Source organism: Schistocerca cancellata, chromosome 2 (genome assembly GCF_023864275.1).
Source record: "Schistocerca cancellata isolate TAMUIC-IGC-003103 chromosome 2, iqSchCanc2.1, whole genome shotgun sequence".
Classification (NCBI taxonomy): domain Eukaryota; kingdom Metazoa; phylum Arthropoda; class Insecta; order Orthoptera; family Acrididae; genus Schistocerca; species Schistocerca cancellata.
Window position 1 is genome coordinate 678,030,967 of NC_064627.1, and position 25,253 is coordinate 678,056,219.

A 25,253-nucleotide genomic window follows, 5' to 3' on the forward strand; every position below is an offset into this window, starting at 1 on the left:
CAGTCTGTTTATTAGAGAATACTGCATCAAAATCCCTACAGTAGTTTCTGAGGTTAACCCGAATGTGCAGTGAGAACAATGAGAGGGGATTTCAGTTTATATGTGTGTGGACAGAAGATAGATAGATAGATAGACAAACAATGAGGATTGTGAATGGAAATTTTAAAAGAGGAATAAATGTGAAACAGGTACTGATGCTAAGTTCCCCAGATGACACAACTTTTATGACTAAAAGTAAGCAATAATTTACTCTGGGAAGGACTGCATACGTAGAGCTGAATGTGAGCTAAGGGTAGACGAAGCGAAGAGTAGCAGATAGAGGAATAGTAACTTTTTAGAAAATTAGAGTGTACAGGATGGCGGCGTGTGTAGATATCTGCGATTTTACTTCAAAAATAAGTTACAGTGAAGGCGTTAAAAATCCGTGTGTAAAGTGCAGAAATGAATTCTTAAAGTATAGTGAACGTGTTGCTAGTTTACAATGTGTAATCAGCAGTCTAAGAGTAGAAATCGACAGCCTGAAGTCCGAAAATAAGGAACTGAAGTCGAAGCGAAACATGTATCCATTGCTGAAAGACAGACAGAAGGACAAAAGCGTTCGCCAGCACATGGATACATTGCCACAAAATGACGCTGATAAATCATCAAAATGGAAGGTAGTACACAACAAACGTCAAACATTCAGCACTAAAACGTCGTTTACAGCAAATGTTTCGAGGGTCAAGAATGTAAACAATTTTGATGGACTTTGTTCTAGTAATAGTCTCACAGAAAGTGAAAACAATCGTAAGAAGAATGTACCGGTAAGCTGTCGGAAAAAGGTTAGGTTTGATCTTCCAAAGCCACAATGTTCAGTTAGCAGCAATGAAAGTTGCAGTGACGTGATTCAGTCTGCTGTGAGTGAGACATCAACAAATCGTCTTCAGATTTTCGCTGATAGTCATGGTAGAGGCATTGCTGATATAGTGAAAAACAGTTTTAATGCTTCCAGTGTTTGTGGAATCGTGAAACCAGGTGCTAAACTTCAAGAAGTTGTAGTGGGGTATGATCCTGAAAAAGTAAAAAACGAGTGTGTGATCTTAATAGGTGGCTCAAACAACGTTGCCTGCAACGAAGGGAATGATGTCATATAGTTGCTCAGGAAGAAAGTATCAGCGCTTCATCACTCTAAGGTATTTGTTGTGAACATTCCAAAGAGACATGACTTAATCCCACAGTCCTGTGTAAATGAGGCTATCTCACAAACGAACTCTAAGTTAGCAAAGTTGTGTAAGCATTTTAACAATACTTGTGTTGTAGATATAAGCAGTTTTGGAGGAGAATTATTTACAAGACATGGTATGCACCTGAACAAATCAGGAAAAAAAGCATTAGGTACCCTTTTAAAAACAAAAATATTGGAAGAAGTCCACAAATGTACCCCAAAGTTGGAACCAATCGCACTTCAATGTCTCCAGCCATCAAGTCAGACTCAGTTTCAAACTCAAATATTTCAGGAAATTGTTAGTAATGAACGTACTGCTTCTGTAGCTTCAGATAATTTTTTAGGCAAAAGTTTACACATGTCTCTCATTCTAAAGCAATTACAATTTTCCACCAAAATGTAGGGCGACTTGGTAATAAAGTAAATGACATTACTGTTCTGTTAGAGGAACCACAAGGAACAAAAGATACTGATGTATCATGTTTTAGTGAACATCATGTGAAAGATATTGAAAGGTTGCAGCTAAGTGGTTACTGCCAGGCAGCACATTACTCTAGAACCATCATGGAAAAAGGTGGAGTGGTAATTTATGTAAAAAACAACATATCTTACAATGCATTAGATTTAAAGAGCCATTGTATAGAGCAACAAATTGAAGTATGTGGCGTTGAGATTACTGTAAATGACTTCACGGCTATAGTATTAGCACTGTATAGATCAGCACTGTATAGATCTCCATCAGGGAATTTGAATGTATTTCTTAAGCACTTAGATTCTTTAGTATCCGAACTGTACTCAAAGTCCAAGAACTTGATAATTACTGGTGACTTTAATGTTGATTTCCTAAATGAGAGCAATAGTAAAACTAATTTAGTACATTTAATGGAGTCTTACAATCTGATAGCAATGGTAGATTTCCCAACTAGGGTTACTGTTAACAGTAAAAGTCTGATAGATAATATATTTATAGATAAGTCTAAATGCAATGAAATCACTGTACATCCAATTCTTGGCCTTTCTGATCATGGTGGTCAATTGCTTAGGCTCAATTACATCAGTGTGTGCAACAGTTCCGAGCATTCTTGGAAATCTTTTAGGATAATAAATGAAGAGGGCCTTAAAAAATTATATGACAGCTTAAAAGAGATAGATTGGAGCCTAGTTTATAGGGAAACAGATGTAAACAAAAAGTACAATTCATTTTTAAATGAATTCATGTCTTTATTTGAGTCCATCTTTCCCATAAAAGTAGCTAGAAACAGTCATATAGGCAATGCCAAGAAGTCTTGGATCACTACAGGGATAATAACATCTTGTAGAATAAAGAGGATGTTATACAGTTCTCCCAGGACTTGTAATGATCCAAAGAAACGACAACACTACAAACTTTACTGTAGCATTCTCAAGAAGGGTATAAATAAATCTAAAAGTATGTGCGTAAAATCAGAAATTGAAAGCTCAGAAAATAAAATTAAAACTATATGGAATGTAATAAAGAAGGAAACTGGCAGGAAAACAGGGAACATGCCTCAGGTAGAGATTAAAAAAGGGACAGTATCATAAAGAAACCTGAGTTGGTTGCAGAAATATTTAATAACCACTTTCTGAGAGCAGCAGAGAAGACAGGCTGTAATGGTTCTATGGAAGAATCATTGTCCCTCCTACAGAAAGCTATTAGCAACAGAATCCCACAGTTATCTTTACCTCCAGTTACTGTAAGCGAAGTCATAAGAGTAATTAGATCATTAAAAAATAAAAAATTCTGCTGGTGTGGACAATATTCCTAGTAAAATACTGAAACACTGTTATAAATTTGTTAGTCCCACTGAGACACAAGATGACTTTGTTAGTCCCATCAACATATACAATACATCCCTACAAGAAGGGATTGTCCCTGACAGACTAAAATTGGCTGTAGTGATTCCTCTCTTTAAAAAAAGGTGATAAAAACAATGTTACAAACTATCGCCCAATATCCCTATTAACTACCTTCTCGAAAATTCTTGAAAAACTCGTGCACAGGAGGATTGTAGACAGTCTCAACTTCCACAGTATCTTAAGCAAAAATCAGTTTGTTTTTCATGCTGGTCTTTGTACTGAACAGGCAATATTCTCTTTCAGCAACCAATGTTTAGAAGCCATTAACAAAAAAAAGTCTCCAGTGGGTATTTTTTGTGATCTTACGAAAGCCTTTGACTGTGTAAACCACCAAATTCTTTTCAAAAAGGCAGAATACTGTGGTTTAGGTGGTACTGTTGGCTTGTGGCTACAATCATATCTAAAGGATTGGAAGCCGACTGTAATGCTAAATGGATCTTCTGGAGAACCTACCTCGTCTGAATGGGGCACAATAACGTGTGGTGTGCCTCAAGGCTCCGTTTTGGGCCCACTGCTTTTCCTCATCTTCATTAATGATCTTCCTCTTTGTTCTGAGACAAACAGCAAATTTACCCTGTTCGCTGATGATACCACAATTCTAATTGACGATTTGATTGATCACAATCTCGAACAAACTACAAATACTGTTTTTAATGACATATTAAATTGGTTCTCCTCAAATGGTCTCTCACTCAATGCATATAAAACTCATTATATGAACTTCCATACATCACAAAGTAATCTTGATGAAATTAACATAAAATGTAGAGATCAACCAATACAGAAAGTTGAAGATACAAAATTCCTGGGTGCTTATTATAGACAGCAAATGTAATTGGTCAGTTCACATTCTTCATCTATGTAAAAAACTTAGTTCAGCAACATTTGCATTACGGGTAATTTCTTTGGTGGCTGAAGTTGACACCATTAAGGTTGCCTACTTTGGCTACTTCCACTCGTTGATGTCATATGCTATCATATTCTGGGGGAACCAACCACTTGCAAAAAAAGTTTTTGCCGTCCAAAAAAGAGCAATCAGAATAATGTGTGGGGTCCATCAAAGACACTCTTGCAGGCACTTGTTTCGAAAGATAGGTATCCTAACAACTGCCTCACAGTATATTTTTTCCTTGCTGACCTTTGTGTGCAAAAATTATTCTATCTACAAAGACAACAATAAATTCCATGGCTATAACACCAGAAACAAAAACAATCTACATTTTGAAATGAAACGTCTCACTTTGGTACAAAAAGGAGTTTACTACTCCAGCATTAAGCTGTTCAATGCTCTCCCACTACATATCAAATGTGTTCATACAGAACTGCCAAAATTTAAACAAGTTCTCAAAGATTACCTGACAGAGAAATCTTTTTATACTGTGGATGAATATTTGAAAGAAAATGTATACCATCACTAAACTTGTTGTGTCTAGAACTAGTTCAAGTGATTTTATTGAGCATTTGAGCATTATCACACTTTTTGTAACAACAGATTGGCTGTACCTGTATTTAATCTTGTAGGCCTAATATCTGATTTAACTTTTTGCTCTTATTTTTAACCTTTATTTGAAACTCCTTTTTCTGTTAAATGGTTGTTATGTTATCTAGCTGACATCGTATCTATTACTGTATTTATAGTATGTCTTATATAAACTATGTACAATTTGGCATTGAATTGCCCTTATATTTATTGTAAGTTTAAATTGAAACCCGTACAGTTTGACGCGTTCCATATCCTTGTGATTGACTGACTAACTGGATCTACGGAACATGAAATAAATAAATAAATAAATAAATAAATAAATGAACTGTTGTGACTCGCCGATTATTCAAACTGCCGCCGTGCAATTACGCACGTCCTCTACGTGCGGCGCTGTCTGCCAGCCAGGCAGCAGCTGCGCCACCTAAGCGGCCAGCCGAGCAGCGGCCGCTAGACTGAGACTCAGTGTTTAATCGAATGCCGACTTGTACACAGGTCAACTCACTCAGTGACTCATATGTGTTGTTGTGTTGTCCGAAAAAGGTGTTAAATTTAAAGATATAAAAATTGGCGACGAGGTAGTGGATTTTTCCTTTTCACCGCTGACTCACAGGGTTCCATGGCTACTGTCGAGCAGCTCTTGCAAAATCTCCTTGAACAGCAAACGCTTCTAACAGCGGCGATTCGCGATTTCGTCGTGGCGTCCAATGCGGGGCGTTTCTCGTCGTTCGCTGTACCTCCTTTTCCACCTTACGACGAGACGGCGGAAGACTGGTCTGATTATGAAAAACGTCTTCGACAGCACTTCTTGGCATTTCATGTCACGGACGAACAACCATGTAAGTCTCTGTTCCTTTCCTGGATTTCACCTCAAATGTATCGGTTGTTGTCGCAATTGGCTCCTTTGAAGGATCCTGCGTCTTTGTCCTTTGCTGAAATGCGCTCCCTTCTGTCTGTCTATTTTCAAAAGCAAACGCATGTGGTAGCCTCTCGTGTTGCCTTTTATCGCTGTCACAAACAACCAAATTAGTCCTATCGCGCTTGGGCTGCTGAACTTCAAGGCCTCAGTCGAAAGTGTCACGTTGTTACTGACGTTCACAAGGAATCCTATGCCGATTCCATGGTACGGGATGCTATTATCCGGTCGGCGCCCGACAAAGAAGTTCGGCAACGTGCCCTTCAGTTGGCGAATCCGACTCTCGATGAAGTTCTCTCCATTGCGCAGTCTTTTGAAATTTCTCGCGCCGCTGGGGCGCAAATAGAGGCGTGGGGTGACGTCGGGGAAATACAACCTCTGTGCGCTGTTGACGACGCGTGCGGCGCGCCCCCGCCGGCCGACGTGGCCGCAGTACGCTCCCACGTGCAGCCGCGGCCTAGCCGTAAACAACCCACTAAGAAACTGCAGCAAAATCACCGGCAACTTCCTTCATGTCCGCGGTGTTTTACGAAACATTCACGCGAGGATTGTCCCCAACGTTGGGCTGTGTGTCACAATAGCAAAAAGAAAGGTCATGTGTCTTCCGTTTGTAAATCCGACCGCATACATGATGTTCATGAACATGACGCTGATTCTGATTCTGTGTTGTCTGTCAATTGCACTTCTTCCCTTTCAGGGAAGTTATTCCTCACTGTCCAAATCCTTGGTCGAGATGTTCGCATGCAAGTGGATACCGGTTCTGCTGCCACTATAATTAATTCTCAGACGTATCTTCAGCTGGGTTCTCCACTCCTGTCCCCTGTCACTCGGCAATTACGGACGTACAATAAACAGAAGATTTCTCTCTTGGGACAGTTTAATGCTTAGGTATCTTACAAATCCGTCGTTCGCACTGTTCCCGTATTTGTGGTCGACCAGAGCACCGCAGAAAATCTTTTTGGTTTCGATGCCTTTCGCGTTTTTGGGTTCTCCATAGATGACTCTGTCAATATTGTCTCTGATGCTATTCCTTATGCTCAGCTGGATTCCTTGTCGACGACATTTTCGTCCCTTTTTCTCCTGGGTTAGGCCGTGCAAACAACTAGGAAGCTCATATCACGCTCAAACCCACTGCTCGGCCTAAGTTTTTTTGGTCTCGGCCCATCCCTGTGGCCCTTCGTGATTGGGTAAAACGGGAGTTGGATCGTCTCATTGCTTCAGGGGTCTTGCTTCCTGTCACTTCCAGTGAGTGGTCCTCTCCTGTCGTTGTAGTTGCTAAGCCCAATGGTGATATTCGTCTCTGTGGCGATTTCAAAGCCACTGTAAATGCTCAATGCCTCATCGACACTTACCCTATGGCCCGTCCTGAAGAACTGTTCACTAAACTCGCTGGAGGACAGTATTTTTCTAAAATTGACCTGTCGGAAGCTTATCATCAACTTCCTCTCGATGCTACTTCCCGGCAGTTTCTGGTCCTTAACACGCCTTTCGGCCTCTATCAATACCAACGCTTGCCATTCGGGGTTGTTAGCGCCCCTGCTCTTTTTCAGCGATTCTTGGAACAATTATTGCTCCCTGTCCCGGGGTGTATCAATTACATGGACGACATTGTTGTCACTGGCTCCACCACTGAAGAACATCTCCAAAATCTCCGCACACTTTTTAATGTCTTACAGACTGCCGGTGTTAAGTGTAATCTTCAGAAATCACAATTCTTTCAGGCATCTATCACGTACTTGGGGTTTCAACTCTCTCGGGATGGTATTCGTCCGCTTCAACACACTGTTGCTGCGATCGATGCCCTTCCTCGCCCTACATCTGTTAAGGAACTGCAGGCTTTCTTGGGGAAAATAGCATACTATCACAAGTTTTTACTGTCTGCGGCGTCGGTGGCTCAGCCGTTGCATCGCCTGTTGCATAAAAACGTGCCTTTTCACTGGTCTGCGTCATGTGACGCGGCTTTCCGGAAATTAAAGACTATGCTGAAACAGGCCCCGTGCCTGGCTACTTATCGACCTGGCCAACATCTTGTTCTTGCCACAGACGCCTCTCAATACGCGGGGTCGGTGCAGTCCTTGCGCACCGTTTTTCTGATGGTTCGGAACAACCCATCGCTTATGCCTCCAAAACGCTCACGGATGCCCAACAAAAGTATTCTCCAATTGAGAAAGAAGCTTTGGCCATCATTTATGCTCTTCATAAGCTTGGTGTTTTTCTCTACGGCTCAAAATTTCATCTTGTTACGGATCACAAACCGCTTGTTTCCTTGTTTCATCCATCAACATCACTTCCCGACAAGGCTGCACACCGCCTCCAGCGTTGGGCTCTTTACTTGTTCCGTTTCAATTATGAGATTCATTTCCGGCCAACGGCTCAACATGCGAATGCTGATGCTTTGTATTGCCTTCCCATGGGTCCTGATCAGGCATTCGATAGGGACGAACTTTTGTGTTTCCACCTGGATGTTGCCGAGCAACGGGTTGTGGACGGGTTCCCCATCACTGGGGACAGGCTGGCGGCTGCTACGGGTTCTGACCCTACCCTCTCCCGGGTTTTACGCTGTATTCAGAAGGGTTGGCCAGATCGCCCGTCCGCTAAGACGTCTGATCCGTTGCGGAACTACTACACTTTGCGCTACCGCCTCACGGCTAGGGATGGTGTTATCCTCCTCTCCACTGACAATGCTTCGCCGCGTGTTGTGGTACCTGCATCTTTGCGTGCTTCGGTCTTGCGCCTCCTTCATCAGGGGCACTGGGGTGTGTCTCGCACAAAATCTCTGGCACGCCGTCATGTGTACTGGCCTGGCATCGACTCTGACATCGCACACATGGTCGCTGCCTACGGCCCTTGTGCGTCACAGGCTGCTGCCCCGAAGTCATCTTTGTCACCGTGGCCCTCGCCTGAGAAGCCCTGGGAGCGCATTCATGCTGACTTTGCGGGACCCTTTATAGGTACTTATTGGCTCCTCGTAATTGACGCCTATTCTAACTTTCCTTTCATTGTCCGTTGCACGTCACCTAGCACCGCGGCAACCACCAGTGCTCTCGCCCGCATTTTTTCTTTGGAAGGCCTCCCCTCTACTCTTGTTACTGATAATGGTCCGCAATTTGCCTCTTCCGACTTTGCGGATTTTTGTGCTCGTCACGGCGTTACGCATGTCACGGCCCCGCCGTTCCATCCACAATCCAACGGTGAGGCTGAACGACTGGTCCGCACATTTAAGGCTCAGATGCGGAAACTTCTGACTTCTTCTGCTGCTGATGACGCGCTTCTCCAGTTCCTGGTGTCTTACCGTTTCACCCCCATGGGTGATCACAGCCCGGCTGAGCTCTTACATGGCCGACAGCCCCGCATGCTACTTCATCTTCTGCGGCCTCCCACCTCACGGCCGCGGGTGCCTTCACTTGGCTGGTTCGCCGACGACGACCTCGTCTGGGTACGGGGATATGGCAGGCGGCCAAAATGGAGCCCGGGCCGCATCTTACGACACCGTGGCAGACGCCTGTATGAAATCCAGACGGACACGGGTGTTGCAGTGCGTCATTCGGACCAGCTTCGGCCTCGGGTGCCAGCAACGCCTGTTCCGAATGCCGCCACACCACCTTTGGCTCTACCTGATGCTCGGGATCTTGGCATCTCTCAACACTCACAACGCAGCCCTCTCACCGTCATCGCGATGCCAGCACCAGAACGGACGCCACCAGGAGACGTGCCCATGCAGGAACCGGAGGACTGTCCTCTGTCAGAGTACATTTACTCGCCTCCTCCTCCAACAGACGCCGACACATCGCCCATGTCTCCTGTCATATCAACTGGACTTGCCGCAATGGGCAGATTGGTGCAGGGGGCCCCAGCAGATTTAACCCCTACATCTCCTGTCATCTCGACCCGTTATCATCGGGGACACTTCCGTCCGTACGGGAAGCCTCCTCCTCGAGACTTTACGGCGAGTCAAACAACGCCTATGGACGTTAGCCATCTCCAGGACACCTCCATCAAGACCAGTGCAACAATTTCAAAGGGGGGAAAAGTGTTGTGACTCGCCGATTATTCAAAGTGCCGCCGCGCAATTACGCACGTCCTCTACGTGCGGCGCTGTCTGCCAGCCAGGCAGCAGCTGCGCCACCTAAGCGGCCAGCCGAGCAGCGGCCGCTAGACTGAGACTCAGTGTTTAATCGAATGCCGACTTGTACACAGGTCAACTCACTCAGTGACTCATATGTGTTGTTGTGTTGTCCGAAAAAGGTGTTAAATTTAAAGATATAAAATGAACCAAGGAAAATATCAGCATTTGATTGGTCTAGGTGAAGAAAGCTTTTTTGTATTCCTGGCACGAAATATTGATATCAAGTTGAGGAAGAAATGTTTGAAAGTGTCTGCCTGAAACATAATGTTGTCTTGAAGCAAAACATGGACATGAGAAATATGGACCAGAAGGAACTGGAGGCAATTGAAATGCAATTCCGTAGCAGAATGTTAAAAATTTGATGGTCACACAAAGTATGAAATGAAATGAAGAGGTATTAAAAATAATAAATGATGGTTGAACACTATTGAGAATTCATACCAGAAGGAGAGAGTGCTTAGTGGTTCAGCTGTTGAAGTATGGTAAAATTGGTGCTAGAAGAGATTGAGGGGAGTGAAATTGTAGGGGTAAACAAAAATTAGACTATGCTGAACAGATGATAGTTAATGTTGGGTGCAATAGAAAAATAAAATACTAAACACAAGTTAAAAAGAAATTGAGCATGGAACAGCATTAAAGTAATCAAAAGGCTGACGACTTAAAAATAAATAAATAACTACAAAATTAAGATTTTCATATTTTAAAATTTTTGTTTTTGTTTGTGTATATTATGATAACTCTGCTGTACAAAGTTACAGCTCCCAACGAAGGATAATGATTTTGATAGATTTCTTATTTTTACTGCATAAATGTCACTAAAAGTTTATATTTTTAAAATAGAGAAAATGGGGAACAATATTGAAAACTATCTTTGTTTTAGGTCTGTATTCTGAACCAGATGGACAGTTACTTTGTTTTTTGAAAGGGCAGAAAGGTGGTGTAACACACATTGCCTTCTCACCAGATGGCACAAAACTTCTAAGTGGTGGTCGCAAAGATTCAGAAATAATTTGCTGGGATTTACGAAATCCTGGCACTGTTCTCTTTGTTCTCCAGCGAGAAGTTACAACAAATCAAAGAATATATTTTGACATCAGCCCTAATGGATGTTATGTCATGTCAGGTAAGTAATTGCTCTATAAAATTCTTGTTTATGATAACAACATGTTAATTTTCTCAATCCATATGTGGTAATTTCTAATAGTGTGTTGGTCTGTATTTATATGAGCATAGGTAACTTGTGAAGAAATTTGGCACTAAATTTTTTTCCTATTTTTCTTAGTCAGCATTACGCCACATTCCATCTTTTTAAATTATTTTCTTGCACTCATGAAATTTTATGTGGGTGGTATTTTTATGTTCTTTTAAACAACTCTTGATCAGGTCCTCATGTTTCATAATATCTTCTGGAACCATTTTAATAGTTTCCAAATTTCAAAACAGAATGTATATACAATAAAGTTGAAATATGTAACTTCAGATTATTACATTTATAGGTGGCACTAATGGTATTGTAAAAATTTGGGATATTCAGCGACCACCAGACACCTCTCTTGGCGATCCTGTACTACATCCTCTAAAAACCTTCGTGGCACACAATGACTGTGTTAATGGTTTAAGGTAATATTCTGTCTTTCATTTTAGAGATAAAGCAAGAGACTGAATTATTAGGATGCATGTCTTGTGCTGTGAGTTTAACAACAACAGTAAAAAATACTGTCTGGGTCACTCATAGTACTTTTTATTTTGTAACTGTTTCCAAACTGGTGCAAATATCATCTTCAGATACAAAACCAATATTACAGCAGTAAACTACCAATAGTGAGTGACTCAGATGGTTCTTTTTCTTGTTGTATCTAAGTAATATCTGACAGCATTTACTAGAAATCAGGTAGGCCTACAAGTTACAATTCACAACAGTGGAATTTTAATGAATTCCTTCATAGCAGAAACTGCAAGTCTTGGGTGCAGCTTAGAAAATTACATGCACATGACACTCTGTTGTGTTCATCTGTATGTTTATCTACTGCTGATTGTTTACATTATTTCTTTTTGCATCAGCAGATTGTCTTTCCCTACACCATTAGTTTGTAGATCTGCTAGTGAGCATAACATCGTTCAGTTTACTATCCTCTAGTCTGCTATTTGTTCTGTGTATGTGTTGAAATATGCTTTTATTACAATTTGTTGTGGCAATAACAGACCATCCAGAAACATGAAAAATCATACTAAGCTTTTGACTACTACGTTGAATTAGCTTCTGACTTCTTCTTTGAACTGAAGCCACTGTGCTTCGTTTCTTTGTGTGTGCCAATTGCAGTGCTTCTTTATGTTTAATCTTACTGAATAATGACTTGGCAGCAATACTGTAACAACTGAGTGGCTCCATAATAATTTCCACTTTGTTTGTAGCACAATAATATCCTTAACAATGTTGTGTTGTTGTGGTTGTCAGTCCAAAGACTGGTTTGATGCAGCTCTCCATTCTACTCTATCCTGTGCAAGCCTCTTCTTCTCCGAGTAGCTGCTGGAACCTACGTCCTTCTAATCTGCTTAGTGTATTCATCTCTTGGTCTCCCTCTATGATTTTTACCCTCCACACTTTCTTCCAGTACTAAATTGGTGATCCCTTGATGCCTCAGTAGGTGTCCTACTAACACATCCCTTCTTTTAGTCAAGTTGTGCTACAAATTCCTATTCTCTCCACAAATTCCTGTTTTATTCAGTACCTCCTCATTAGTTAAGTGATCTACCCATCTAATCTTCAGCATTCTTCTATAGCATCACATTTCAAGATCTTCTATAACCTTCTTGTCTAAACCGTTTATTGTCCGGTTACACTCAATACAAATACTTTCAGCAAAGACTTCCTGACACTTAAATCTATGCTTGATGTTAACAAATTTCTCTTCTTCAGAAATGCTTTCCTTGCCATCGCCAGTCTACATTTTATATCCTCTCTACTTTGACCATCCTCAGTTATTTTGCTGCACAAATAGCAAAAGTCATCTATTACTTTATGTGTCTCATATCCTAACCTGATTCTCTTAGCATCATCTGATATAATTCGACTACATTCCATTACCCTTGTTTTGCTTTTGTTGTTGTTCATCTTATATACAGACTGAATAACACTGGGAATAGGTTACAATCTTGTCTCACTCCCTTCTCAACCATTGCTTCCCTTTCATGCCCATCAACTCTTATAACTGCCTTCTTGTTTCTGTACAAATTGTAAATGGCTTTTTGATCCCTGTATTTTACCCCTGCCACCTTCAGAATTTGAAAGGGAGTGTTCCAGTCAACATTGTCAAAAGCTTTCTCTAAGTCTACAAATGCTAGAAACATAGGCTTGCCTATCCTTAATCTAGCTTCTAAGATAAGTTGTAGGGTTAGTGTTGCCTCGCGTGTTTCTACATTCCTACAGAATCTGAACTGATCTTCCCCAAGGTTGGCTTCTACCAGTTTTTCCATTCATCTGTGAAGAATTCGTGTTAGTATTTGGCAACCTTGACGTATTAAACTGATAGTTCGGTAAATTTTCACACCTGTCAACACCTGCTTTCTTTGGAATTGTAATTATTATATTCTTCTTGAAGTCTGAGGGTATTTTGGCTGTCTCATACATCTCACCCACAAGATGCAAGTGTTCAGTCATGGCTGGCTCTCCCAGAACAGAATGTTGTCTATTCCAGAGGCTTTGTTTGTACTTATGTCTTTCAGTGCTCTGTCAAATTCTTCATGCAGTATCATGTCTCCCATCTCATCTTCATCAACGTCCTCTTCCATTTCCATAATATTGCCGTCAAGCCTACATTGCCCTTGTATAGATCGTCTATATACTCGTTCCACCTTTCTGCTTTCCTTTCTTTGTTTAAGACAGGTTTTCCACTTGAGGTCTTGATACTCATACAGGTGGTTCTCTTTTCTCCAAAGGTCTCTTTAATTTTTCTGTAGGTGGCATCTATCTTACTCCTAGTGATACATGCTTCTACAGCTTTACATTTGTCCCCTAGTCATTCCCCCTTAGCCATTTTGCTATCTGTCAATCTCATTTTTTTGACATTTGTATTCCTTTTCGCCTGCTTGAATTTACTGCACTTTTATAATTTCTCCTTTCATCAGTTAAATTCAATATCTCTAATGTTAACCAAGGATTTATACCAGCTCTCATCTTTTTACCTACTTGATCCTCTGCTGCCTTCACTATTTCATCTCTCAAAGCTACCCATTCTTCTTCTACTCTATTTATTTCCCCTGTTGTTGTCAGTTGTTCCGTAATACTCTCTCTGAAACTCTCTACAACTTCTGGCTCTTTCAGTTTATCCAGGTCCAATCTCCTTAAATTCCTACCTGTGTGCAGTTTATTCAGTTTAAACCTACAGCTCATAACCAAAAATTTTGGTCAGAGTCCACATCTATCCCTGAAAATGTCATACAATTTAAAACATGGTTCCTAAATCGCTGTCTTACCATTATATAATCTATCTGAAACCTTACAGTGTCTCTAGGCCTCTTCCACATATACAGTGTCCTTTCATAATTCTTAAACCAAGTGTTAGCTATGATTAAGTTATGCTCTGTGCGAAATTCTACCAGACTACTTCGTCTTTTATTCTTTTCCCCCATTTCATATTCATCTACTACTTTTCCTTCTCTTCCCTTACCTACTATCGAATTCCAGTCCCTCATGACTATTAAATTTTTGTCTCCCGTAACTGTTTGAGCTCTACTGTAGCTCTACTGCAGCTCTACTGCAGCTCTACTGTATGATTAAATGATGATGGCGTCCTCTTGGGTAAAATATTCCGGAGGTAAAATAGTCCCCCATTCGGATCTCTGGGCGGGGACTACTCAGGAGGACGTCGTTATCAGGAAAAAGAAAACTGGCGTTCTACGGATCGGAGCGTGGAATATCAGATCCCTTAATCGGGCAGGTAGGTTAGAAAATTTAAAAAGGGAAATGGATAGGTTAAAGTTAGATATAGTGGGAATTAGTGAAGTTCGGTGGCAGGAGGAACAAGACTTTTGGTCAGGTGATTACAGGGTTATAAATACAAAATCAAATAGGGGTAATGCAGGAGTAGGTTTAATAATGAATAAAAAAATAGGAGTGCGGGTTAGCTACTACAAACAGCATAGTGAACGCATTATTGTGGCCAAGATAGACACAAAGCCCATGCCTACTACAGTAGTACAAGTTTATATGCCAACTACCTCTGCAGATGATGAAGAAATAGATGAAATGTATGACGAGATAAAAGAAATTATTCAGGTAGTGAAGGGAGACGAAAATTTAATAGTCATGGGTGACTGGAATTCGAGTGTAGGAAAAGGGAGAGAAGGAAACATAGTAGGTGAATATGGATTGGGGGGAAGGAATGAAAGAGGAAGCCGCCTTGTAGAATTTTGCACAGAGCATAACTTAATCATAGCCAACACTTGGTTCAAGAATCATAAAAGAAGGCTGTATACCTGGAAGAATCCTGGAGATACTAAAAGGTATCAGATAGATTATATAATGGTAAGACAGAGATTTAGGAACCAGGTTTTAAATTTTAAGACATTTCCTGGGGCAGATGTGGATTCTGACCACAATCTATTGGTTATGAACTGCAGATTGAAACTGAAGAAACTGCAAAAAGGTGGGAATTTAAGGAGATGGGACCTGGATAAACTGAAAGAACCAGAGGTTGTGGAGAGTTTCAGGGAGAGCATAAGGGAACAATTGACAGGAATGGGGGAAAGAAATACAGTAGAAGAAGAATGGGTAGCTCTGAGGGATGAAGTAGTGAAGGCAGCAGAGGATCAAGTAGGTAAAAAGACGAGAGCTAATAGAAATCCTTGGGTAACAGAAGAAATATTGAATTTAATGGATGAAAGGAGAAAATATAAAAATGCAGTAAATGAAGCAGGCAAAAAGGAATACAAACGTCTCAAAAATGATATCGACAGGAAGTGCAAAATGGCTAAGCAGGGATGGCTAGAGGACAAATGTAAGGATGTAGAGGCTTGTCTCACTAGGGGTAAGATAGATACAGCCTACAGGAAAATTAAAGAGACCTTTGGAGAGAAGAGAACCACTTGTATGAATATCAAGAGCTCAGATGGCAATCCAGTTCTAAGCAAAGAAGGGAAGGCAGAAAGGTGGAAGGAGTATATAGAGGGTTTGTACAAGGGCCATGTACTTGAGGACAATATTATGGAAATGGAAGAGGACGTAGATGAAGGTGAAATCCAAGATATGATACTGCGTGAAGAGTTTGACAGAGCACTGAAAGACCTGAGTCGAAACAAGGCCCCGGGAGTAGACAACATTCCGTTTGAACTACTGATGGCCTCGGGAGAGCCAGTCATGACAAAACTCTACCATCTGGTGAGCACGATGTATGAGACAGGCGAAATACCCTCAGACTTCAAGAAGAATATAATAATTCCAATCCCAAAGAAAGCAGGTGTTGACAGATGTGAAAATTACCGAACTATCAGTTTAATAAGTCACAGCTGCAAAATACTAACGCGAATTCTTTACAGACGAATGGAAAAACTGGTAGAAGCCGACCTCGGGGAAGATCAGTTTGGATTCCGTAGAAATGTTGGAACACGTGAGGCAATACTGACCTTACGGCTTATCTTAGAAGAGAGATTAAGAAAAGGCAAACCTACGTTTCTAGCATTTGTAGACTTAGAGAAAGCTTTTGACAATGTTAACTGGAATACTCTCTTTCAAATTCTGAAGGTGGCAGGGGTAAAATACAGGGAGCGAAAGGCTATTTACAGTTTGTACAGAAACCAGATGGCAGTTATAAGAGTCGAGGGGCATGAAAGGGAAGCAGTGGTTGGGAAAGGAGTAAGACAGGGTTGTAGCCTCTCCCCAATGTTATTAAATCTGTATATTGAGCAAGCAGTAAAGGAGACAAAAGAAAAATTCGGAGTAGGTATTAAAATTCATGGAGAAGAAGTAAAAACTTTGAGGTTCGCCGATGACATTGTAATTCTGTCAGAGACAGCAAAGGACTTGGAAGAGCAGTTGAACGGAATGGACAGTGTCTTGAAAGGAGGATATAAGATGAACATCAACAAAAGCAAAACGAGGATAATGGAATGTAGTCGAATTAAGTCGGGTGATGCTGAGGGAATTAGATTAGGAAATGAGACACTTAAAGTAGTAAAGGAGTTTTGCTATTTAGGGAGTAAAATAACCGATGATGGTCGAAGTAGAGAGGATATAAAATGTAGACTGGCAATGGCAAGGAAAGTGTTTCTCAAGAAGAGGAATTTGTTAACATCGAGTATAGATTTAAGTGTCAGGAAGTCGTTTCTGAAAGTATTTGTATGGAGTGTAGCCATGTATGAAAGTGAAACATGGACGATAACTAGTTTGGACAAGAAGAGAATAGAAGCTTTCGAAATGTGGTGCTACAGAAGAATGCTGAAGATAAGGTGGGTAGATCACGTAACTAATGAGGAGGTATTGAATAGGATTGGGGAGAAGAGAAGTTTGTGGCACAACTTGACTAGAAGAAGGGATCGGTTGGTAGGACATGTTTTGAGGCATCAAGGGATCACAAATTTAGCATTGGAGGGCAGTGTGGAGGGTAAAAATCGTAGAGGGAGACCAAGAGATGAATACACTAAGCAGATTCAGAAGGATGTAGGTTGCAGTAGATACTGGGAGATGAAGAAGCTCGCACAGGATAGAGTAGCATGGAGAGCTGCATCAAACCAGTCTCCGGACTGAAGACCACAACAACAACAACAACTGTTTGAGTAATTTCTTTTATCTCACCATACATTTCTTCAATCTCTTCATCATCTGCAGAGCTAGTTGGCATATAAACTTGTACTACTGTGGTAGGCGTGCGCTTCCTGTCTATTTGGCTACAATAATGCGTTCACTATGCTGTTTGTAGTAGCTTACAGGGCTATTACAAATGATTGATTTCATAAATTCTCTGTAGCTCCATTCATTGACATATGGTCACGACACACTACAGATACGTATAAAAACTCATAAAATTTTGTTCGGCTGAAGCCGCACTTCATGTTTCTGCCACTAGAGCGCTTGAGAGCGCAGTGAGACAAAATGGCGACAGGAGCCGAGAAAGCGTATGTCGTGCTTGAAATGCACTCACATCAGTCAGTCATAACAGTGCAACGACACTTCAGGACGAAGTTCAACAAAGATCCACCAACTGCTAACTCCATTCGACAATGGTATGCGCAGTTTAAAGCTTCTGGATGCCTCTGTAAGGGGAAATCAACGGGTCGGCCTGCAGTGAGTGAAGAAACGGTTGAACACGTGCGGGCAAGTTTCACGCGTAGCCCGCAGAAGTCGACGAATAAAGCAAGCAGGGAGCTAAACGTACCACAGCCGACGGTTTGGAAAATCTTACGGAAAAGGCTAAAGCGGAAGCCTTACCGTTTACAATTGCTACAAGCCCTGACACCCGATGACAAAGTCAAATGCTTTGAATTTTCGGCACGGTTGCAACATCTCATGGAAGAGGAAGCGTTCAGTGCGAAACTTGTTTTCAGTGATGAAGCAACATTTTTTCTTAATGGTGAAGTGAACAGACACAATGTGCGAATCTGGGCGGTAGAGAATCCTCACGCATTCGTGCAGCAAATTCGCAATTCATCAAAAGTTAACGTGTTTTGTGCAATCTCACGGTTTAAAGTTTACGGCCCCTTTTTCTTCTGCGAAAAAAAACGTTACAGGACACGTGTATCTGGACATGCTGAAAAATTGGCTCTTGCCACAACTGGAGACCGACAGCGCCGACTTCATCTTTCAACAGGATGGTGCTCCACCGCACTTCCATCATGATGTTCAGCATTTCTTAAACAGGAGATTGGAAAACCGATGGATCGGTCGTGGTGGAAATCATGATGAGCAATTCATGTCATGGCCTCCACGCTCTCCCGACTTAATCCCATGCGATTTCTTTCTGTGGGGTTATGTGAAAGATTCAGTGTTTAAACCTCCTCTATCAAGAAACGTGCCAGAACTGCGAGCTCGCATCAACAATGCTTTCGAACTCATTGATGGGGACATGCTGCGCCGAGTGTGGGAGGAACTTGATTATCGGCTTGATGTCTGCCAAATCACTAAAGGGGCACATATCGAACATTTGTGAATGCCTAAAAAATCTTTTTGAGTTTTTGTATGTGTGTGCAAAGCATTGTGAAAATATCTCAAATAATAAAGTTATTGTAGAGCTGTGAAATCGCTTCAATCATTTGTAATAACCCTGTATGTGCATTCCTGTTTTTCTTTTTTTTAAGCCTACTCCTGCATTACCCCTATTTGATTTTGTATTTATAACACTGTATTCACCTGACCAGAAGTCCTGTTCCTCCTGCCACTGAAATTCACTAATTCCCACTCAATCTTACTTTAACCTATCCATTTCCCTTTTTAAATTTTCTAACCTACCTGCCCATTATGGGATCTGACGTTCCAAGCTCCGATCCATAGAATGCGTTTTGTTTCTTCTGATAATGATGCCCTTCTGAGTAGTCCCCACCTGGAGATCTGAATGGGGGACTATTTTACCTCCGGAATATTTTACCCAAGAGGACCATCATCATATAGTAAAGCTGCATGCCCTCGGGAAAAATTACAGCTGGAGTTTCCCTTTGCTTTCAGCCATTCGCAGTACCAGCACAGCAATGCTGCTTTGGTTAATGTTACAAGACCATGTCAGTCAATCATCCAGACTGTTGCCCGTGCAACTACTGAAAAATCTGTTGCCCCTCTTCAGAAATCACATGTTTGTCTGGCCTCTCCACGGATACCCCTCCATTGTGGTTGCACCTATGCTATGGCTATCTGTACCGCTGAGGCACGCAAGCCTCCCCACCAATGGCAGGGTCCATGGTTCATGGGGGAGGGGTCCTTAAGGGGAGCCGGAATGATCCAACTCCTCTATGTTAATTTTAGCAAATAGAAGGAACATTTTTTTCTAAAACCATTAAACATATTGCTCTGAAATTTGGACTACATGTTGTGTGAATATTTATCTACAAAGTTATATTGCCATGTTAAGAAATATGTATTGGTTTTTGTTTTGCAATTTTTTTAAACAGATTCTTATTTTTTTTCTCTAATTTTGCACTTTTTCTTCTATAACTCTTGAATTATACAATATTTTTTTACACTTTGTTAATAAAAATGAAGGAAACAAAATAAACAATATTGTGTATAAATTTCATTGATATACTGTTGGCAGTTTTTGAGAAAATGTTCCTCGAAGATGAAAATTTTAAAGTTACGGGAAATGGTTCCCAAAGTTTTTTAATACATTCCTGCCCCATATGATGGACTATCAGCATCCTTTTTTTCCAGTGTTAAGTTTCCATTTGTCTGGTCTTTTCTTCTCTTTTGCTGCATGTTGTAGGCTTTTGTCTCTTCTTCCTGCACCTCTTAGTCTTTCTTCATCAATCAAGTGCATTGTGGAAATGGTGTTGTGTCCTGGTTGGAAACCTAAACGTTTCAGCACATCACATTTGATAATGTTTCCTTCATTGTATGTTGCCACTGCATCATATACTCCAAAATGGAATGTTTTTATCTGTACAAACACTCTTTTGGGAATCCTAATCCAAATTAAATTATTTACACTTTCATTTGGATTTTGTGTTTTCCCATGTAAACTCTCTTCCAATAAACTTGGCTATGATAAATATCTGAATATTGGCTTAATTACATCAATTACAGCATTTGGCAAACTATTTTTATGGCCATATTCCTTTCCTGATTGGTATTTACACCATGAGTCATCACCTGTGGGGCACAGCGCATGTTGTGGGTGCTCATTCGTTGATGCAGTATGAAAAAATAATGCCCATGCTGCTCTCCTCATATGCTCAATGCTTCTTGTATTTTGCCTAATTGTACAGCCATAATACTTCTGCAATCTATCAGTTGCTTCCTCTGTCAATCTTCCTCTTCCTCCAAGGCTCTTACCATCACTTAAGCTTCTGGGATCCTAATGTCTGCTTTAGTTTGTGCAAGCGAGCCCCCATGCGCGTCTGCACGTGTCCAATGCACTCCTGTTTTTTAATGTGAATTTCATTGCCATAATATTTGGGTTCCTCTAGAGCTTTGTATCCCATAAAATCACCATCTCATAGATAGTTTGTTTGTTGTACATTATACACTCCTGTAATCTGGAAAAAATTGCTTTCACTCCCTCTACTTCCATCGCTCCACTCGTGCCATGAAAATTTGCTTCACAACTTTCACTATGTTCGTCCTTGGTATTGCCCTACATCTACAATGCTTTGAGAGAATAGCAACATCAATTACTTTGCAACTGTTTCCACTGGTAGCTGTCACAACTCCATTTAGATATTTATGACCTCTCCGTTGCCATGATCCATCTAAAGCAACAGTTAAATCTCTACAATTCCCATTGTCTGTCACAGCTTCTTCAACTCTTTCTTCATTGCTTGAGCAATATCTTCAGCAGAAAATCCCACCAATTCATTATAAAATCCAAACTTAGTTTGTGGTTTTGGAAAGTTCATAATTCCACGTAACATTGTCTATGCAGCACTGACCTTGCCAATGCAACGCAAGCCATACACTAACCTAACATTAATATCACACCTAACATTAATATCACACCTAACATTAATATCACACCTAACATTAATATCACACCTAACATTAATATCACACCTAACATTTATATCACACACCTTCTTTCCACTACGAGGTGCATTCAAGTTCTAAGGCCTCCGATTTCTTTTTTTTCTAATTAACTACTCACCCGAAATCGATGAACCTGGTGTTAGTTCTCGACGTAATCGCCCTGCAGACGTACACATTTTTCACAACGCTGACGCCATGATTCCATGGCAGCGGCGAAGGCTTCTTTAGGAGTCTGGTTTGACCACTGGAAAATCGCAGAGGCAATAGCAGCATGGCTGGTGAATGTGCGGCCACGGAGAGTGTCTTTCATTGTTGGAAAAAGCCAAAAGTCACTAGGAGCCAGGTCAGGTGAGTAGGGAGCATGAGGAATCACTTCAAAGTTGTTATCACGAAGAAACTGTTGCGTAACGTTAGCTCGATGTGTGGGTGCGTTATCTTGGTGAAACAGCACACACGCAGCCCTTCCCGGATGTTTTAGTTGCAGTGCAGGAAGGAATTTGTCCTTCAAAACATTTTCGTAGGATGCACCTGTTACCGTAGTGCCCTTTGGAACGCAATGGGTAAGGATTACGCCCTCGCTGTCCCAGAACATAGACACCATCATTTTTTCAGCACTGGCGGTTACCCGAAATTTTTTTGGTGGCGGTGAATCTGTGTGCTTCCACTGAGCTGACTGGCGCTTTGTTTCTGGATTGAAAAATGGCATCCATGTCTCATCCATTGTCACAACCGACGAAAAGAAAGTCCCATTCATGCTGTCGTTGCGTGTCAACATTGCTTGGCAACGTGCCACATGGGCAGCCATGTGGTCGTCCGTCAGCATTCGTAGCACCCACCTGGATGACACTTTTCGCATTCTCAGGTCGTCATGCAGGATTGTGTGCACAGAACCCACAGAAATGCCAACTCTGGAGGTGATCTGTTCAACAGTCATTCGGCGATCCCCCAAAACAATTCTCTCCACTTTCTCGATCATGTCGTCAGACCGGCTTGTGCGAGCCCGAGGTTGTTTCGGTTTGTTGTCACACGATGTTCTGCCTTCATTAAACTGTTGCACCCACGAACGCACTTTCGACACATCCATAACTCCATCACCACATGGCTCCTTCAACTGTCGATGAATTTCAATTGGTTTCACACCATGCAAATTCAGAAAACGAATGATTGCACGCTGTTCAAGTAAGGAAAACGTCGCCATTTAAGTATTTAAAACATTTCTCATTCTCGCTGCTGGCGGTAAAATTCCGTCTGCCGTACGGTGCTGCCATATGGGACGTATTGACAATGAACGCGGCCTCATTTTAAAACGATGCGCATGTTTCTATCTCTTTCCAGTCCGGAGAAAAAAAATCGGAGGCCTTAGAACTTGAATGCACCTCATATTACCACTGTGAGGAATACTGTTAGAATTAGAAAATGAAACTTCTGTAGCTTATTTGTTACACTTCAATAACATTTTACGTGCCAAACCAATGTGTGAAGTTATTTTCAATTCCAGTCCTCTTTCTTTGCAAACTTGGCACAATACATAATGTTTCAAAATATTAGAGGGCAAGGAAATGTTAATTATTTCATTCACATCATTATTGTCACTTTCATAGTGTTCAAATTTTTCTTTGCTGTCACAAAGTTTCTTGCTGGAATAAGTTCTATCACATTATTTTGGAGTAGTCGGTGAAGCAGTCTGAGCAGCATCTCCCTTCGAAACAACAAAAGATTTCTTCTTCCACTCATTGTGCCTTTTCTTAAACACTCGATTGCTGAAACGGCACATATTGATATCCAGAAACCAAATACGTAAAACAGGTACCAGCAAAATTCGTCAAATACGCAAAATTGAACAGCTAAACAACACAAAGCAAATTCCACGAGTCAACACACACGGTATAGCATTTATGTTTGCCGATGTAAGTACTCACTTGTCACAGGGATAAAGCCATACAACATTTGAAAACAAAACACTGTCTAATTCTGTAAAGATACCCTGCTTGCAGCCAGCAAGTGGCGCCGTCAGAGGTGACACACCAAGTCGCTACAACCGTTTTCGCGGCGCGTCAACTTTGCAGCGATAAAAAACACACTTAGAATTCACTTAGAAGGGTGGAACTTGATTTGTTTTATTCAGAAAACTTCAAATAATTTTATAATGAAAAAAAAAAACAAAAAATGTTAATTTTGTCATTTTCACTGTTCCGGCTCCCCTGAATAACATTGAACTAAAATAAAATTATAATGTAATGTTAAATAACAGCATTTATTTATTTTTCTTGCATCTCTTCACACTCTTGATAAGGGTGTGTTTTATGTAAAAAAGTAAAAGGAACGAGCTGTTGTACATATTTCTGCTCATGATACAGAGTGTGCCTAACATACAAAAAGAAAGAGAGTAAAAACGGTTTTACACATTTACACCACTGACAGTTACTCCCACTGTGGTGGGATTGACGCAAGAGATGGGTTGGAAAGCAATCCCACCACATTCATAATGTTAAGGAACATTGAACTCAGAAAAAGAGAACAGTACCATGTTAGCAGTTGATGTAAGAGAAAAGAAAATTATTTATTAAAATTTTGCTGGAGAATTACAATCTTTACCACTGAATATTAAAAGGTTGTAACCAGTTTTTGTACGACATTGTCAGACAACTTCAGAGGCGAGAGAAATAAGCACACTGTGGAAAAAGAACTGTTCCATTGTACTGCTATGTTTATGCACTCTGAATTCTTCAAGTAATTTTTTGTTATTGGTATCAGCATTAAATATCAAGTACTTTCAAATATTTTCATATTAATTTAAATACATTTAATAATGGTGATCAAAATATTAATACATTTTCTCCTTTCTTACAGCATACATAAGCAGTATCCAGTTCTTGCAACTTGCTCAGGGCAGAGGCATTTTGAGGATCTCTTTTCTGACAGCAGTTCAGATACAGATCAGTCTCCTACAGAATATGATTCAGACTGCCGTATTACAAAAGTCAAAACAAAAAGTGAAAACAGTCTAAAACTGTGGTGGGTAGGGCCAAAGAAACAATGAATACATTACAACTAACTTCATATTGTATGTAATGTATGAGTCAGGAAAGGACAGTAAAGTACAAAGTTAATGATAATTTGGCTACTCTAACTGTTGCAGAAAATTATTCTGTCAGTGATAGACTTTAACATGAATGTCATAAATGAAAACATTTATATTCATTAATTTCCATTGTTGACTTTCATGATTAGATTTTATAGCTTTAATTTTTTATATTGATGTTGACCAAAACTACTGTCATGGGAAAGATAGACTGAAATAATCTCAAACTGTGATAATTTATGTTAAAAAGACATTTAATACCATTAAATATATTTATTGTAGTTTGGTAGTTACTCATTGGCTCTTCATACACAGTATATTATTATAACACATTTATGTGAGTTTCATGAATGTTGTTGATTGTTTAAAACTCATGTTAAAAAGAACGCAATATTAACAGTGGAGAGACAGAAGTTGTTAAGTATTGTTCTCTCTCTCTCTCTCTCTCTCTCTCTCTCACACACACACACACACACACACACACACACACACAGTTCAAATTACATTGTGGAGAAAACCATTTTTGTAACCCCATATAATCTTTTTTTCCACTGGAAAACAATGAAAAGGCTTTAATAGCATAGTTCATACCTTTCTGATTCAAAAGACTAAGTTTATAAAGGAAAGTACCTGCATTTTCCTTGTAGCATGGTCTGAAACATTATGTGTGAAAATTGCTTCACGTTGAAGGAATTGTTATATACCAGTGAAATTCAGCCTGTCTATCAGATATATTAATGGAAACTAACAGTCAACAAAACTGAGAAGTAAAACAACATTACTTCCCCAAATTCTGTATAAGACACTCTGTATGCTACACAGATAGACACTGATGACTTCATGAGAAAAGGCATTTTAAATAGGTTCTACTTGTCCGAAGTCTGCATGTATTGGATACTTCAAAT

General features: G+C 40.6%; 1 protein-coding gene across 3 annotated transcripts in view; it reads left to right on the forward strand.

The window, feature by feature from the left end:
- LOC126147779 (telomerase Cajal body protein 1) overlaps positions 1 to 24,620 on the forward strand; it is a 118,628-nt gene extending 94,008 nt beyond the window's left edge. Inside the window, exons 5-7 of one of the 3 annotated variants that reach the window (XM_049915717.1) lie at positions 10,485 to 10,727; positions 11,101 to 11,224; positions 24,117 to 24,620. In XM_049915717.1, the coding sequence (XP_049771674.1) occupies positions 10,485 to 10,727; positions 11,101 to 11,224; positions 24,117 to 24,306 (557 nt within the window). In that variant the 3' untranslated portion in view covers positions 24,307 to 24,620. The remainder of the gene's footprint in view (positions 1 to 10,484; positions 10,728 to 11,100; positions 11,225 to 24,116) is intronic. The other 2 variants (XM_049915715.1, XM_049915718.1) reach the window with 2 other exon arrangements.
- The last annotated feature ends 633 nt before the right edge of the window (positions 24,621 to 25,253 follow it).